This window comes from Sceloporus occidentalis, unplaced genomic scaffold (assembly GCF_023333645.1).
Source record: "Sceloporus occidentalis isolate IW3139 unplaced genomic scaffold, rSceOcc1.0.p SCAF_5, whole genome shotgun sequence".
Classification (NCBI taxonomy): domain Eukaryota; kingdom Metazoa; phylum Chordata; class Lepidosauria; order Squamata; family Phrynosomatidae; genus Sceloporus; species Sceloporus occidentalis.
In genome coordinates, this window is record NW_028316985.1 from 74,767,222 (window position 1) to 74,784,450 (window position 17,229).

A 17,229-nucleotide genomic window follows, 5' to 3' on the forward strand; every position below is an offset into this window, starting at 1 on the left:
TGCTGGCTCTTTAATGTTTTGACCTATTTCTTAGGATAGTATTGTAAAGTGCTTTGATCACTGGTCTAAACTAATAATTTTATATTATTTATTGTATTTTATTAGGTTTTCATTATGCTGCCTTACATACCAACCTTGAGAGATAGATGGGAAATGAATGAATGAATGAATGAATGAATGAATGAATATTTATAGGTCTCAGAATATTGAGTCAGTATCCTGAACATTGAACAAATTTCCAGGCACTGAAGCAAGACTGGAGAAATCTGAAACTAGACTGGATATAATATGTTTATACAATAAATGCTCGAGTTGCAGCATTGCTGTCTTTCAGGAAGAGTGCTACCTCATGTATAGCAGTTTACAACTTTATGAAAGTAAAATGGGTTACTTCCCTACAAAGGAAAGACTAAACAGCTTCTCTATAATGCACATTTGTAAACATCTCTGTGTTTGTGTGTGTGCGCATGCGCACACGTTCTTTTTAAGCATCAGAAAAACCACCAAAGAACCAGGGTCCTATTTCCTTGCTTCATTTACTTCCAAAAGCATTTGACTCCATCTGGCACTGTGATACTGAAAATTGCTACTAAGAAGGATTGAAGGGAGAACATATTTACTTATCCTATTTATATGCATCTCCTTATGTACGGTACAAATTAGAAGCAACTAACCTTTGGCTGTAAAACAAGAACGATGCAAGAACTGTGAGTACATCCTCATCCCAGCTGCCTCCAGCATATACATCAATCATTTTTTGATTTTTAATAGTCATCAACATTGTTGATTAAGAATGCAGAAATTCCACGGCAGCTGTACACTGGTGACCAGCTTTTGTCAGGACCTTAAAAATGGTTCAGGTGAAATATTAAGATGGAGTGTTATGTATCTCTTGTTCTAGAGATCATGTGCCTTGGCCTAATCAGTGCCAAATGGGTGTCTTTCTTAAACCAGTTATCATGGTCAAATCAATCCCTCCTTCAGATTCAAATCAAACTCTTCCTCCCTTCCTTGTGTTGCCCCCCTCATTTCGATACTTGTTAATTTTTTGACTGACACTTCCCACATAGATGAAAAAACCTGGGCCTGAATCCTGTTATTAGCTCCAACTCAACTAGAACTATTGAAACAATGGAACGCATTGAACAACTGATCTGATGTATCTACTATAACTGAGACTAGCAGAATTCACAGCCTGGTCTTCCCTTACAACCTCGGGCTTTATATCCTATTATTACTCCACAATATACCCTACATAGTAGGAATAAAAGTATATTGTAGGAGTAGTGTTGCTTGGGCTGGTGTCACACATTGTAGTAACTTATGGTGTCATCCCCCCATTGACTTCCTCCCATACCACACCATACAGAATCCTTACTACTTTTTTTGTACTAATGTTACTCATAAAGTGCAATTCCCGTATATCATATCACTGTGTGCAATGGCAATAGCTGTGACATAAACAACTATCAAAATTAAAATTTTACCTTTCTACTACAATATCATATTCACAGCCTAAATGTATTTACTTGTACTTAATTTCATGTGGTTAAAGTGAAAATTTGGAAAGATGTGATGTTTTTAAAGAAGATTCAAAAAGAATATTTTTGGGGGGAAATTAAAAGGTTCAAAAAAAATTAAAATTTTATTTTAAAAAACCCTGAGGCCACTCCTTTCTCCTTCCACCGAGCCTTGCCCCACTCATTCTATCTCTTCAGCATTTTTAAGGAATGCAGGCCAACATCACAGCCTGTTTCTGCCAAAAGGCAGATGTTTGTGGAGCAGAGATATTACCCCACCTTATGATGTCCTTGATGCGGCCAGCATCCCCCTTCCCCAAGTGAGATCCCTATGCTGTAAGAATTGGATAAGGGGCCATATGCATCAAACTTTGTGCAAAGTGGTGATATTTGCTGCTGTGTCTTCAGTTAGCATTGAGTATCCCTTGTCTGGAGTTCTGAAATCTGAAATACTCCAAAATCCAAAATTGTCTACATTGGTGGCTGAGACAGTGACACCTTTGCTTTCTGATGGTTCAGTACACACAGTCTTTGTTTCATGCTAAAAATATTTAAAATGTCACATTTAAAATCATCTTGAGTATAAGGTGTATATGAAACATAAATGAATTTCATGTTAAGACATAGGGCCCATCTCCAAGATATCTCATTATGTACTGTATATGCAAGCATTCCAAAATCTAGGGGGCGGGGGGATCCAAAGGACTTCTGGTCCAAGCATTTCAGATAAGGGAAACTCAACCTGATGACTATTAAAAATAAAAAAATGATTGATGTATATTTCAGATAAGGGAAACTCAACATAAAGTAACTCTCTTGACCTGTCCAGCACCCTGTGTTATCTCCAGATGTTTCAAGCTGGGGTGTTGTATAGCAAGGGATAGATCATGATGGTGGGGGCATTCTGAATTTGCACATCTCTTCCATCCCCCAGTCCTTGATCATTCAGAATAACTCCCTAACCCTCCAGAGTGACATTTTTTGTGGTTGCAAAAGCAGCTGGTGAGTGAGAAACTTTCATTTTCATCCAGATACAATGTGCATCAAATAGATAAGTAGTTTGCATCTCTTAATACCTATGGGAACAAAGTACCTAAATTAAATAGGATGTCATGTTGTCAAACTGTCTTAAGATAGAGAACCCTAGAAAACATCAATAATTCAGTACTGGGAGTGGAGGGGAAAAATAATTTCCTTAAATATATGGTCCACTATTAATCTTCCCTTGCAACATGTTGGAGTGTTTTAGATTATTTCTAGATGATACTCTCAGTTCTGTCAACAGAGTGCTGAGACCCCATAGATGTGGAGAGTTCCCCACATGAACTGACTGTGCCTCATATAATATATTCAATTTTTTAGTGTCCTAGGCTTCTGTCACAGATAAACCAACACATAAATTACTAACTGAAGTGCACAATGTGAAAACTGCTGGGATAAGTAACATCTATACATGATAGAGACATATCTTTATTATGATCTTTATCCTAAGAGACTAATATTTATTCAATAAGCAGCCATGGAAAAAATAGCTATAGTCCAAAGATTCAAAATAGGGAAAATAATTTAAGGCAAAAGCTAAGCCATAGATCCTAAGATAAGTTAAGGAAGTTCATAGAACCATAGTTTCAAATACCCCAGGCATTCATTCTGTCAATAGAATTTGTGTCGAGGAGAAAGTTAAATCATGGACTTTTCTCCACCTAATCACTTCTAAGACGGAGCACCAACAATCTTTGCTGTCCTGTATTTATAATTCATTGGTGTTTCCACCATTGGAGTCTCTAGACCCCCATTTGCCTATAGATCCTCAAACTAATAAAATCTGGCTCCTATGATTTATAGTATATTTTGGTTTTAGTAGGATTATGTTGGGTGAAGCACAGTCTTGTTTGAAGACTAATTAAAATGGTATTGAGAGCAATTATACCAAATGTTGCTGAAGCACCATAAAACTAGTCAATGGAAAATGTTGGCAAAATTAATTTAGAAATGTGCTCAGGGGGTACTCTGTTCATTTGGATTACAAGCTTTTTAAACCCCTCTAGAGGAAAATGTACAAACAGATACACTAGCTGCTGCAAAAAACAACAACACGAGGAGCCCGCAATTTATTTAAAACTAGTCACTTCTGAACAGACAGTAGGAGGAAAGCCAAATTAAGGCCTCATCTTATGGATTTTATCGCATGGCCAAAATAACGGGAGCATAGAGGGATGCTCTTGTCACTATTGTGCAATTGCACAAAGATTATCAGACGACGTTGCATGACGTTGCCATAATTCCATCATTATCCCATGAATAAAGAGTGATTCTAGCATCACTTTTCATTCATGGGAATTTATTGTATTCATACTTTGCCTTTCGCTTAGGTTGAGATCCAAGGCAGCTTACATTCTTTGCCATCTCTCTCATATGTGTGTGTATGAGAGAGATCTGTGTCTTCATCAATATATTTGCTGTATCCTTGGTAACTTTGCCTGCCCTTTTCTCTGGATGCCTAAACTGTATTTTAAATGCTCAATTGAAGTTGTCAGTTACTGCAATGCTAGAAATTTGGGGACTGAAGAAAAAATGGAATGGGGTGCTTTAATTTTTCTCCATGTGGTTACAATGCTGTAGCAGCCCAGATCTTTGTAAATAATCAGTCCCTTTAAAACAGAAAATTAGTCCAGTTTATAAAGTTGTTGAGAACACGAATATGTGGATGTGTAGGCCTCTACTGTTGGTGTATGAATATATAGGTACCCAGTATACTGGGAGGCAGCAGGAAGAACAGGGCCAGTTGGGACATGTACCTGAGAGGAACCTCTGATGTAATGAATACATGGAGGAATGTTTAGAACAGTGGTCCCCAAACTGTGCTCTTTAAGGCATTTTGGACTTCAGCTCCCAGAATCCCAGACTATTGGCCAATGTGGCTGAGGCTTCTAGCAGCTGAAGTCGACAATCTCTGAAAGGGCAGTTTGCGAACCACTGGTTTAGAGTGTTTTGGTTCTGGGGAGATACAGAACATGATCTTTACAAACTTACATATATCTTTTCATTGGTGAGGTTGGTTTTACATTGTTGTGGGTATTCTTGAAGACAGAGTACCTGCATGACATGAGACAGCAATATACAAATTGACACAGATTTATTGCTCAGAAAGCGGAGGAGTTGACATGTTCTCACATGGCCTGCAATGTGAGAACAGATCCTGATTTTTTGTACTCAGTTGCTTGTCATTAACAATAGCTTTGCTTCCTTTCACTAAGTAGTTTCATACCCTACGGAAGCAGGGAGAGTAGACCATTGTTTTGTTGTAATTGCATTGAGGGAAGGAAACTTTTCATGCTGCATCCTAATGTTCTGATGGTTGTCTTTTGATATTGTACTTTGGTATTTATTTCAGTAAAATGCTGAACTAAATATGCGACTGCTCAGATGACACAAATTTAGTAGATAAATAAATCATGTCTCCCTTCTGTGAGTCCATCATATGCCGTTGAGTGTTTTGGAGGCAAGCACGACTTAGAAGCACACAACAACAAGCTAAAGTCTGACCTCGCTATCATCATGCATTTAAAAAGGAGCACCCTCCTCCAACAAAACACTGCATTTTGGTTGACACTATATATATATATATATATATATATATATATATATATATATCTCACATTAAAGGCCCCTACTGTAGATGGAAAGTCCATGCATTATTGGGTAGGGCTCTTAAGTAAGAATCCTCTGTCTCCCTCATGCATTTTGTGCCCACATGAGCAGTAAATACAGAGAAGGGAAAGCTCTTAAGTTATGGCAGAAACAAGATACTGTGTTGTAAGAATTAACACATGCTCAACTTTTACAGGCAGATGTATAATGCAGTGTCAGAGAACCAACAATATAGGCCTATAGCCTATCTTCCATGGCATCCCTCCATGGGCAGACTTCCCCAACATGGGTCCCTCCAGGTATCTTAGCCTACAACTCCCATTTTCCCTGCCCATTCTGTGGTGCTGGGAATTGTAGTGCAAAGCAACTGTTGGAGGGCCCAGGTGGAGGAAGCCTCTTTTCATGAAGCAGGCGCAAGGTTGAAGTTAGGTCACAATGGCTCGGGACAGACAGACCTTTTGTGGTGTGGTGGCAAGGCAACTAGGGTTAGGGACCATGCAGCAATCGCACGGTCCCTAACCCTAGCACGTACTGGTGGAGCTACAATGGTGGTGCCCCGTGTTCACGGGCGCTGCCATTTTGACGTAACAGACGCATAGTGTCCGCACACCACACCGCATGTTATGGCACACTCATGATGTAACAACGGCGACAGGAAAAGCACCCGGTTTTCCTGGGTTCTTTTTCCTCCGGAGGGAAGCCACACGGTTTGGCGGCTGCGACTTCCCTCTGGAGCAAATTATGCCACTGGCAGGCTACACTTTTTGGGCGGTCTGTGCCTTGCCAATGATTCCCAAAATGCTGGTCTTCCAGATGTTTTGGACTACAGCTCCCAGAAGCCTCAGGACACCATCTTGGCCAATGGTGTGGGGATTTTGAGAGCTGAAGTTCAAAACACCTAGAAGGCTGGAGTCTGGGAATAACTTGGGTTAGGCTGGCCAGAACAGGGAGGCCATCCTGTACCACCCATGACAGGATTTCTCCTTTGAGTGAGGCCTTAAAATTCCTTCTTTCAGTATTTTGGCTGAGAAGCACGCCTTTTATTTTGCCTCCTCCCTACACACTTTCCAGTCAGCCTCCCTCTAGAGTCTTAGGGGCTCAACAAACCACCCCAATGAGGTCATGGGATGCCACCCCTTTCCTAGCTGAATCGGGGCCACAACAACATGCCGCAGCCCCAATCTGGCCTTTTGAGGGTGCAAAAAGGAGCCGCAAAAAGCAGCTCCTTCTTGCGCCCTCGAAATGGTGCCATAGCTGTGGCAATGCGCCTATACAGTGCTCTTTTGGCTCTGCATTGTATGTGTCATATGCAGCGCCAGAGGAGTGCCATGATGCCGTGTGGAGTGGCGTGCATTGTCATGGCGCCCTGGGGGCGGTGTCAGGGCATGCATCATCTGAACATGACGCCCCGATTCTGCCCCCAGGCCAGCCTTAATGGCCAGTCTGAAGAGGGCATTAGTCTTTTGCCTCTTTTCAGTCCTCCCCTCCAGGTTACCAGATGTCCTCCTTTTCCAGGACATCATGTCCTCCATCAACCTTCTGTTGAGGAAGAATTTCAAAATGTCCTCCATTTTGAGCCAGGGTAAGAAGCAGGAATTTATATTTCTAGGTGTGTTTTGAGCTTTTATTTGGTTATATCCCCACATTTTTCTTCAATGTCCTCCATTTTGAGCCTAAGAAGAAGGCATTTGTACTTCCAGGCATGTTTTCAGGTCACTACATTTTATTTCAATGTCCTCCATTTGAAGCCTAAGAAGCAAGCATTTACATTTCCAGGAATGTTCTGGCCTTTTGTTTGGTCAGGTCTCTACATTTTTTTCTTCAGTGTCCTCCATTTTGAGCCACACTAAGAAGAACGCCTTTACATTACTATGAGTGTTATGAGCTTTTGTTTGTCCAGGTCCCTACATTCTTCAATGCCAGTTAAAAGACCACCCCATCTGCCCATAGCTATTTTTTAAAAACTGTTTTAACTAATTTTAACTTGAATTTGTAATTTAATTGCTTTATTCTTGAATTTGTAAGTTGCTATATTTTTATGTCGGTGGTGGGTTGGGGGATTGTGATGTTTTTATGATTTATTGTATTACGTATTTTACTACCTTTTATTGTAACCTGCCTCAATCCGCAGGGAAAGGCGGGCCAAAAATAAATATTATTAAATGTTATTAATGCCCTCCATTTTGAGCCTAAGAGGCGGGCCTTTCCATTTTCTAGCTTCTATTGGTCAGGTCTTTACATTAGTCTTGAATGTGGACCATTTTGAGCCTAAGAAGCATGGACTTGCATTTCCAGGAATGCTCTTGACCTTTTCTTTGGTCAGGTCCCTACATTTTTTATCTGCTTCTTCAATGGCCTCCATTCAGAGCCAAACTTAGGAGAATGCCTTTAGGAGTGTCCTGAGCTTTGATTCAATGCCCTCCATTTTGAGCCTGACTAAGAGGCAGGCCTTGACATGTCTAGGGGGGTTTCGAGCTTTCCTTTGCTCTTGTCCTCCACTGGGTCCTCCTTTGGGTGGAGGACACCTGGCCACCCTTCCCCTCCTCTCCATCCTTCTCCTCCTCCATCCCTCCTCCTCCTCCTCCTCCCCTCCCTTTCCTCCTCCTCCCTTTCCCTGGGTCCCTCCTCCTCCTGCTGCTCTTCTCGGGGCTGCCTGCCTCTCTCTTCCTCCCTCCCAGCTGCACTTCCCCGGGTCTCTCTGTTCCTTCCTCTCCAGGGCCGCCGCCGGAGGACAATGTCTGCCCGAGGCGGCGGCAGTAGCAGCAGCAGCAGCAGCAGCTTCTACAAGCAAGAGCTGAACAAGACGGTGTGGGAGGTCCCCCAGCGCTACCAGCACCTCACCCCGGTGGGCTCCGGCGCCTATGGCTCCGTCTGGTAGGTGGGAAGGGAAGGCAGGCAGGCAGGGAAGGGAGGAGGGGAGGGAGGAAATAAAGGAGGGAGGAAGGAAGGGACCCCAGGGAAGGAAGGAAGGAAGGAAGGAAGGAAGGAAGGAAGGAAGGAAGGAAGGAAGGGAACCCAAGGAAGGAAGGAAGGAAAGGAAAGGAAAGGAAGCCTAGGGAAAGAAAGAAAGAAAGAAAGAAAGAAAGAAAGAAAGAAAGAAAGGAGGGGTGCCCAGGGAAGGAAGGAAGGAAGGAAGGAAGGAAGGAAGGAAGGAAAGGGAACCCAGGAAAGAAAGGAAGCAGGAAGGAAGGAAGGAAGGAGAGTCCAGGGAAGGAAGGGAGGAAAGAAAGAAAGAAGAAAAGAAAGAAAGGGAGGGCAGGGAAGGAAGAGAGGAAGGAAGGAAGAAAGAAAGGAGAGGACAGGTGCAGCTCTTGGCATCCCAAGATGCCAGGAAATGCCAAGGCCCCATCTGCCAGGTTCTCTTCTCCTCTTCTCCTTCTTTTCCGGGCCTTTCCTTGTTCCTGGGAAGACAGGAGTCACTAGGCCTCCTGGGCTGTGCTTTCCCCCAACTGCTGGGAAGCAAAGGAGGCCGCAAAATAACAACAACAGCAGCCACAACAACACAATAGAGGCGCGCCCCTAGGCACACACACACACACACAAAACATACACTCCTTCCTGGGAGCAAAGGCGCTCCTCTTCCCTGAGAAAAGCCCTGTGAGGGAAGGGACACTAAAGCCCCAGGTTGGGGGTCTCAGGGGGGCTCCCAGTGTGACCCAGAGCCTCCTTGGGAGACCCCACATCCTCCTTTTCTGGGACCTGCCCTACATTTCCACCTTCTGTCCAGGAGGGACTTTGAAAGTGACCTCCATTTTTGGAAAACATGCTGGGGGTAGCTGTATTGACCATTTAGCAAATCCCCACAAAAATCCACCCCAAAAGGACCACCTTTATTGGCCAGCCAAAATGCGCAGTATACTTGTTGCAAGCTTTCAAAGCTCCACTGGCTTCTTCACCAGGCAAAGTGTTACAAACCAAACAGGAGAAAAACAGTTGGAGATGTTAGTGGGATGCTCCATTGTAGGATGCTCCATTTTTGGAGCAAGACTAAGAAGCATGGGTTTGAGAGTTCTAGGGGTGTTTGGAACTTTTGCATGGTCATGGCCTACATTTTCCTTGGGATTGCTTTTCTGGGATGCCACCACTTTAACATTTTTGGGATGGAAGCACATAGGACCTACATGTGATAAGGTCCCTTGAATGGCCGGGTCCTCTTGCTCCTTGGTTGCTGCTTTGTTATCAGCCCCAGACACTGTCTGTGGAGAATACACACTTGAGAGGTAGTGTGTAGGCTTAGGCATACATACATGCATGTATCCTCTATGTGCCTAGAAGTATGCTTTGGAGACTGCATCTACACAGGAGAATCAATGTACTTTGGCACCACTTTAATGGCCATGGCTCAATGCTGTGGCATTACTTAGTGCTGTGGCATTACTCTATGGGCTTAGATACTCTGTGTCTTGGAGGCTGCATCTACACTGAAGAATCAGTGCACTTTGACACCGCTTTAACTGTTATGGCTCAAAGCTGTGGGATCCTGTTATTGGTAGTTCCGTAAGATATTGTATCTAAGTTTCTCTGTCAGAGAGCTCTGGAACCACAACAAACTACAAATCCCTGGATTCCATAGGATGGAGCCATGACAGTTAAAGTGGTGTCAAACTACATTAATTCTGCAGTGTGGCAGCAACCTAGAGTGGTATAGCCCTGCTTTCAGTAGTATCCTGATATGAAACACAATCTGCATGTAATGTATGTGGGACATATCTGGATGCATTAGTAGGCCAGGAGAACTGAAAGAGTGTGTGTGACTCGGGCCTGAATTTTGTTGTTTATTTGAACCAGAGAAGATCCATGGAAATAATAGTTTGATCAAATGTTGACTTAGCAGGTCACCAGTAATTCAATGGGTCTGCTCTCCTTGGGACTAACCATTAGTTTTAGACTATAGTGTCTGTCGGGGATTATGTCCATAATTGATAATCCTTTGATCAAGGGTTATCTGCACAATTCCCATCCTTGATATAGATTATTATTTCTGGGGTGGATAATAAGATTTTCAGTGTGGAGAAGGTGGTCAACACAGAAGGTGATTCACTAATACGAAGAACATTGCACCTGGTGAGGTAGACTGTGGTCCATGAAAGCTTAGGCCTTAAATGGACTAGTCTTTCAACCAGACTCCTGGTTGCTTTCATCCTATTAAAATGCACATATTGCATGGATAATTATTTCTTTCTTTTTGTTTGTTCTTGGGTCCTGTGTTTTGGGCATGAAGAGTGTATGTGTGCCCACAATCTCTGTACATTTGTGGACAGCTGGGTGAAATGTGCAGAGTATAAAGGACACCATCTCTCTCCACGCAGGGTATGTGTGTTGACCTATTGCCCCGCGATCTCTGTCAGAAGGTTTTGTGTCCGTATTTCTCCCCAGCCCCCACTGAGGTTGTCAACAGGGACTACAGAGCTGAGCTGCCCTCTCAATGCCATTCAGCCTGGAATTCCTCATGGGTTGCTAAGGGTAACCCCGGGTCTGTGCCAGCTACTGAAAGAGGTTTCCCCAGACTATTTTTAAAGACCTCCTCTCTCTCGGCACTGAACTGAGCCCATGAATGGGACTTTGGCAGGGTGAGGCTATTATTCTCCCAGCTATTGTGGTCAAGTCTAAAGTGTTCCTTTGGCACTTTGTGTGACTGGAGGCGGTTGAAGTGAAGACACTGAACCTTATGGTCACTGCAGAGGAGCAAAATATAAGAGTTCCAGTCCTGCTCAGCATTCCCACAGCCACCTCTGAGTGCCTTCAAAAAGTTTGGATGGTGATGGAATAAACAGGGTGACCAGAAACCCTAACCGCAAAAGAGGACAAGGCACCACAAAGTGTAGGTCATTCAAGAAAATGTAGTACAGTACCAAATGAAAGATAAAACCACTCACATAAATGCGAATTCGTGCTTCTTGGTCATGCGCCAAATGGAGAACATTTTGGAACTTCTGGACAGAAGGTTGTAATGTAGGACATGTCCTGGAAAAGGAGGGTGTCTCGTCACCCTGTGTAATAAAACTTCCTTTGTTTGAAATACATTTCTCCTTTTCCATTTACTCATCTCATTGTTGCAAATGTGGGGTGGCCCTGGGCTGCCTCTGTGTATTGTAAGAGCCAGGGGAAAAAATTATCAGTATTTATGTTATTTAGTACTTGGTCATGGTCTGCACACATGTGATGCAAGAATCTTAACTGAAAACTGCAAAGTTTTGGGTCCAGACGGTAATTGGATTAGTTTTGACCTAGAAAAGATAACTCTTATTTTTCGAATTCTGTGGAAGAAAAGTATAAAATATGCTGAGGAAAAACAATGGATTACTTAAAAGAATGTATAAATAATTGTCATCATATACAGAGTCTTGTTTTGTGAGAATAGGAAATAGAGGTTGGGATTACAGGGTGAGTTTTCTCAGTGTAAGAAAATCAAGATAGGAACCAACTAAGCATTTGTATTGAGACAGGTCCTACTTAACACATTCAGGCATGATTTGGAAGTAAGGCTGATCAGAGAGACAGTCATGTGAGCAGAGGATGCTAAATACAGGTTCAGTCTGCCTTGTCCAGAATTCCAAAATCCGAAATATTCCAAAATCCAAAATTGTCCACATGGATGGCTGAGTTAGTGACACCTTTGCTTTCTGATCGTTCAGTGTACAGCTTTGTTTCATGCACTGAAATTATTAAAAATATGCATATGTGTTACGTATAAGAAGTATTTTGGGTTTTTTTATTTATTTTGGAATAACTGTATTTGCATCTATGTACATAATGAGATATCTTGGAGATGAGACCCAAGTTGAAACACAAAATTCATATACACCTTAGACAATAGCCTGAAGGTAATTTTGTACAATAGAATTATAAAACCATAGAGTTGGAAGGGGCCTCATGGGCCATCAGTACTAACCCCTGCTCAATGCAGGATCTCCAGCTAAAGCCTTCCCAGCAGAGAGCTGTCCAGCCTCTTTTTGAAGATGTCCAGATAAGGACACCCCCACCCCCTCTCTTAGAAATTTGTTTCATTGCCAAACCACTCTTGTTGTAAATGATTTGTGCATGAAACAAAGTTTGTGTGCACTGATCATCAGAAAACAAAAATGTTATTATCTCAGCCATCCATTAAAAAGTTTTGGGTTTTGGAATATTTCAGGATTCTAGATAGGGGAGACTCAGCCTGTAGGTGTTAGCTATGATGCAGCTGAAAGAGGGACGGATAAAGTGTGGAACATGCAGCTCCCATGATTCCTCACCCTTTGACTTGGTTGATGGTGGTTGGTGCTGTGCTGGTGGTTGATGCAGTCCAACATCTGGATGGCCACATATGCCCCCACCCCTGAGTTTCAAGGGGGAATAATAATAATAATAATAATAATAATAATAATAATAATTTGTATTCCGTTTTTTCACAAAGGAATCAAAGCGGATTCCAACAGTATAATTAAAACATCAAACAATTAGAAATTACAATTAAAAAAATTAAAAACCCCAAAACTCCAACCCTCCCCCACATCATAAAAACAGTGATCAACCCATAAAAAGCAATTAAACATCCAGATTTAAAAATGTCCAATAAGAATTCACTAAAATTTTGGGCAGATTAGCTCAAGAAATGAAGGGGGATGGGGGGATGGTGTCAATCAGTTTTGATATCGGAACAATAGACGTATCATTAGAGGGGGGAGGCAAGTCTAATGGATCTAACCTGGTCTGGAAAGGCCTGCCGGAAGAGATCCGTCTTAACAGCATAAGGACGAAAGGAAGATAGGTTTTGTGTCTTGTACGCAACTCGTACACAGATAACCTAATGGAGCCTCTATGTTAAGGGGCAGTGTAGCAGATGCCAGATGCATAAAAGGAGGAAGAAGTGTATGCATAATGTGTGTTCAGATCTTGGAAAGTTACTTTTTGGATTGCAAGCTCCCTGAATCTCCCAGCCAACATGGCCAGTGGCCACACTGGCAGAGGATTCAGGGAGTTGTAGTCCAAAAAACAAAACAAAACAAAGCTCTTGGTAGTCTGATTCATCAAGTCACATCATGCTTTTTCTTCTGACTGCTATAAACATTATTGCAAAGTGATTGTAGTACTTGAGACATATTGTCTAAACACCAAGTGTTTTAAATGTTGCTGGTATTACTCAAGCAGATACAGTCATTACATGCTGACTTTTATTGAGACCTCGTGGTGCAATTTTGGTGTAAACCTGGATGCTTTCTGGGTTTTTTGCTGCATACAGGATTCTTCCAGTGCAAATCATTGGGGTCACTGGAGTCTGTTGTATATTAGATAAATCATTTGTGTGAGGTGGCCACCATGTGATGGGTTAAAAAAAACAACCCACAATCTGAATCCTACTCAGTGTGCCTCACATAAATAAGCAATGGGACTCATGGGTTTGAAGATCCAAAAAGTTGAATGTATTGTATGATGCATCATTTCACACAATGTTGTTGTTGATGTTGTTAGCTGCCCTCAGGTCATGTCGACCCTGTGGATAACGCATCTCCAAGACTCCCTGTCCTATACCTCCCGGCTCTGGCCCCGCAGGCTCAGGCCCATGGTCTCCCTGATGGAGTCTCCCCATCTGGCTTGCAGTCTTTCTCTCTTTCTGCTGTCTTCCACTTTCCCTAGCATCACTGCCTTTTCTAATGAGTCTTTCTTTCTCATGATGTGTCCAAAGTATGACAGTCTCAATTTAGTCATCCTAGCTTCCAGGGAGAGTTCAGCCTTTATCTGTTTTGGGACCCAATTGTTCATCTTTTTGGCTGTCCTGGGATCTTCAGCATTCTTCTCCAACATCACATCTCAAATGAGTTGATTTTCTTTCTATCTGCTTTCTTTACTGATCAGCTTTCACATCTGTACGTGGTAAGGGGGAATACAATGGCTTGAACTTCCTAACTCTAGTATTCAGTGTTATGTCTTTGCACTTTTGGATCTTGTCTAGTTCTTTCATAGCTGCACTTCCCAGTCCTAGTCTTCTTCTGATTTCTTGAGTGGAATCTTCACTCTGATCAGTGTTTGATCTCAGCTATGGGAGTTCCTTGACTATTTCTATTTTACTATTATATCAGATGAATTCGTGTTGTTCTACTGTATGGTATTTCAAACAATACCATGGGAAAAACAGGCCCTCAAACTTAGGAAAGAAATGAGTGTATGTTTTTCAAAATGTCCATCTGTCAAAACATTGATCCCCCCCCCCCCCCCCACAACCACTTTGTGCTCAGTGATGTTGGAACAATGCCAGTGATTTTGCAGAGTCATTGTGTGAATGAGAAATAAAATTAGGTTTCTGAGAAGGAAATGTAGCAATATGCCAATACTGAGAATTAAATTCAAGACTGTTTCAGATCTAATTGATAATGTCTTTCTCAGAAAAGTTGAGGCTTTGGGTCTGTATCTTCTGGTCTTGGTTATTTTGCTCTCTGTAATACAACAATGTGTGAATGTATAAGCTATGTATCTCTTGGCAAACTGGTTAATGGGACTGTTGACTTAAGACTAAAGACAGCAGAACAAAGATCTCAGTTGAAATAATACTGGTTTGGGGATAACAAACTGTGTATGTAGAACAGAACAGGAAAGTCACCGTTCTCTTTCATAGCTGTATTCTGTTTTTTTCCACCGAGTTATAATCTCTCAGCCAAAAGTCTTATCTAAATAATAAATAAACTCTAGGCTCATTAAAGCAGATTATTATTTTAATCCTAGATCAGACGTGTTGTCTAAAATTATTATTGTTTGACAGATATTTTTAGTTTTGAAGGACTTTGAGAATGTTACAGTGCTATTGTCCACTTTTACTTCTAGGTCTGCCTCCTGTAGAATCCTGGGATTTGCAGTTCATGGAGGGAGATTTGGAATTCTCAACCAGAGAGCTCTTAGGTCTCACTGAACTACAAACCTTAGAATGCCACAGGAGGAAACTGTAGCAGTAAAAGTGGAATAATAGCTCTATAACCTTATAATGCAGTATTGCCATAAGTTGGCAGAGATCAAAGCTTGGAAAGTTTTTTCAGGACTACAACTACTGGAATTCCTCAACCATCATGGCTGACAAAGAGATTCCAGGATGTGTAGTCCAAAAAAGGGCATTCAGTACCGAGGTATATATAAGTGGAATAATTTATGGTAATAAAAGAATGTGCAAGCTTTCATGTTGAATAGAACTTGTCATCAGATACAACAGAAAAGGAGGCAATTCCCTGTTACACAGAGGAATACAACTTACTGACATAAATATTTCTCAGAGCAGACCTTTTCTGGTTCACATCATATGATATAGGTATCAATACACATAATTCAGAGTTTGGTTCTGTAGAACCAATTGCTGTTTCATATTTTTTATAAATTGCTATTATGCTGTTGGGCTTTTCGTTTTTAATTGATGTTTGTTATTCTGTCATTTTATACATATCCTACATTGTTTAGAGTGTTCCAAATGGAAAGTGAAACTCAGTTTAAATCTAGTATTTTTTATCTTTTTAATCTATGTTTGATATTTTAACATGCAATTTGTTTTAATATTGTAGTAATTTAATTCTGTTTTAATGTACTATTTTTGTATGTTTTGATTGTACTGTTTTTTAATATTGTAAACCGCCCTGAGTCCCAAATTTGGGAGAAGGGTGGGATATTATTATTATTATTTAATATATATTATTACTTTATTAACAGATTAAACACATTGCAGTATAAAAATTCACTAAACAACACACAATACACATAGATAAAAATACCTTTCCCCACTACCAACTTAAACTACCCACAAAATAAACCAAATATTACTCCCCACAAAAAAACAACCTGAAAACAACAAAACTTCCTGTATATACTTATGTATAAGTCTAGAAATTTTAGTCAAAAAATTGACCCCAAAAAGTCAACTTATATGGGTCAGTATAAGTACTGTACTATTAAAAAAACTAAAAAGGAACTGACCCCTGGTAGAAGGTAAGAGTGTAATCTGTCTTGGAAGCACTAATGCCTCTCTGTTCCCTCCTCCATCCAGCCTTTAATATGAGCACAAAAAAATGGGTCTGCTGAAATTATAAAGTTCTTTGGTATCATTTTCCTTTGCCTCTTCCTTTAGATCCTTTGTTGCATGCCCTTAAGTTTTACCCTTGACGTATTCAGGGGTCATATCAAAATGTATAATTTTGGCCACCAAACCCGCCCCTAGATTCAAACCTCAGTCATGAAGTTCACTGGACCATCTTTAGTATTCCTAGCACATAGGCTTATTATGGGGACAAACTGGGTGGGGAGACCTATGTCTGAACTGTCACCTCCTGAAGATACAACAAATAAGTCAAAAATCCTGTTTTGTAATTGCCAAGTAAATGATTCTATTTCCTAATCATGTCACTTGAGTTGAATTTTAGTTCAGAGAGCCTGATAGGTCATAGTGGGAGTGGCTGTCCTGGCGGAAATGTTCAACAAGTGACAAATTATTCCTCTCCATAATAATTCTTTGGTCTGAATTCATTCTGAAGAACTAGTTTCACCATGAAACATAAACACTGAATTAGGGACACTCAGTGTTTGTAACTGGAAATGATCTTACACAGTGTGACCTTAAAATTACCATCTCTAGTCAGTGGGAAAGGATTCATAGGACATGGCATAATTCAAACTTTTTTTTTTGTCTGAGTCCAGTATTATCCATCTCCTCCCACCTCCACCCCCTTACTTTCAACCATTACATGGAAAAATATTAGGTCTACTTTGACAGTATTCCATTTCATTAAAATGTATGGGACATCTCCAGACAAAATATTTCATAAGGCTAAAGACACCAGAAATGTACAATCCATAATTACATCCTGATTCTAAATACAGTGGCTTGGATACTTTCTCTCTTTGAAGATAATATAGTAGAGCTTTCCCATTTGCCCTTCACTCTGTGCCTCCTTTAAATCAATCATTTATCACAAAGGGAAAATTGAGGGTTTAAACTGTGATTATCCCATTAAAATCGTGATTGCGATTAAAGAGCCATTATTCCAGGAGTAACCAGGCAATAAACCAGGAAATCATGTGAATGATTTGTTGCTATTTATTGCTTGGT

The 17,229-nt window shown here is 41.2% G+C and overlaps 1 protein-coding gene across 3 annotated transcripts in view; it reads left to right on the top strand.

Moving 5' to 3' along the window:
• Positions 1-668: 668 nt before the first annotated feature.
• The window catches only part of LOC149312329 (mitogen-activated protein kinase 11-like), a 64,865-nt gene continuing 48,304 nt past the window's right edge, over positions 669-17,229 (top strand). For 2 of the 3 annotated variants that reach the window (XM_089524411.1, XM_089524412.1), the window contains exon 1: positions 7,820-8,045. In XM_089524411.1, coding sequence (XP_089380537.1) covers positions 7,906-8,045 — 140 coding nt within the window. In that variant the 5' untranslated portion in view covers positions 7,820-7,905. Of the gene's footprint in view, positions 708-7,819; positions 8,046-17,229 lie in introns of those variants that run through there. The other variant, XM_089524413.1, reaches the window with a different exon arrangement.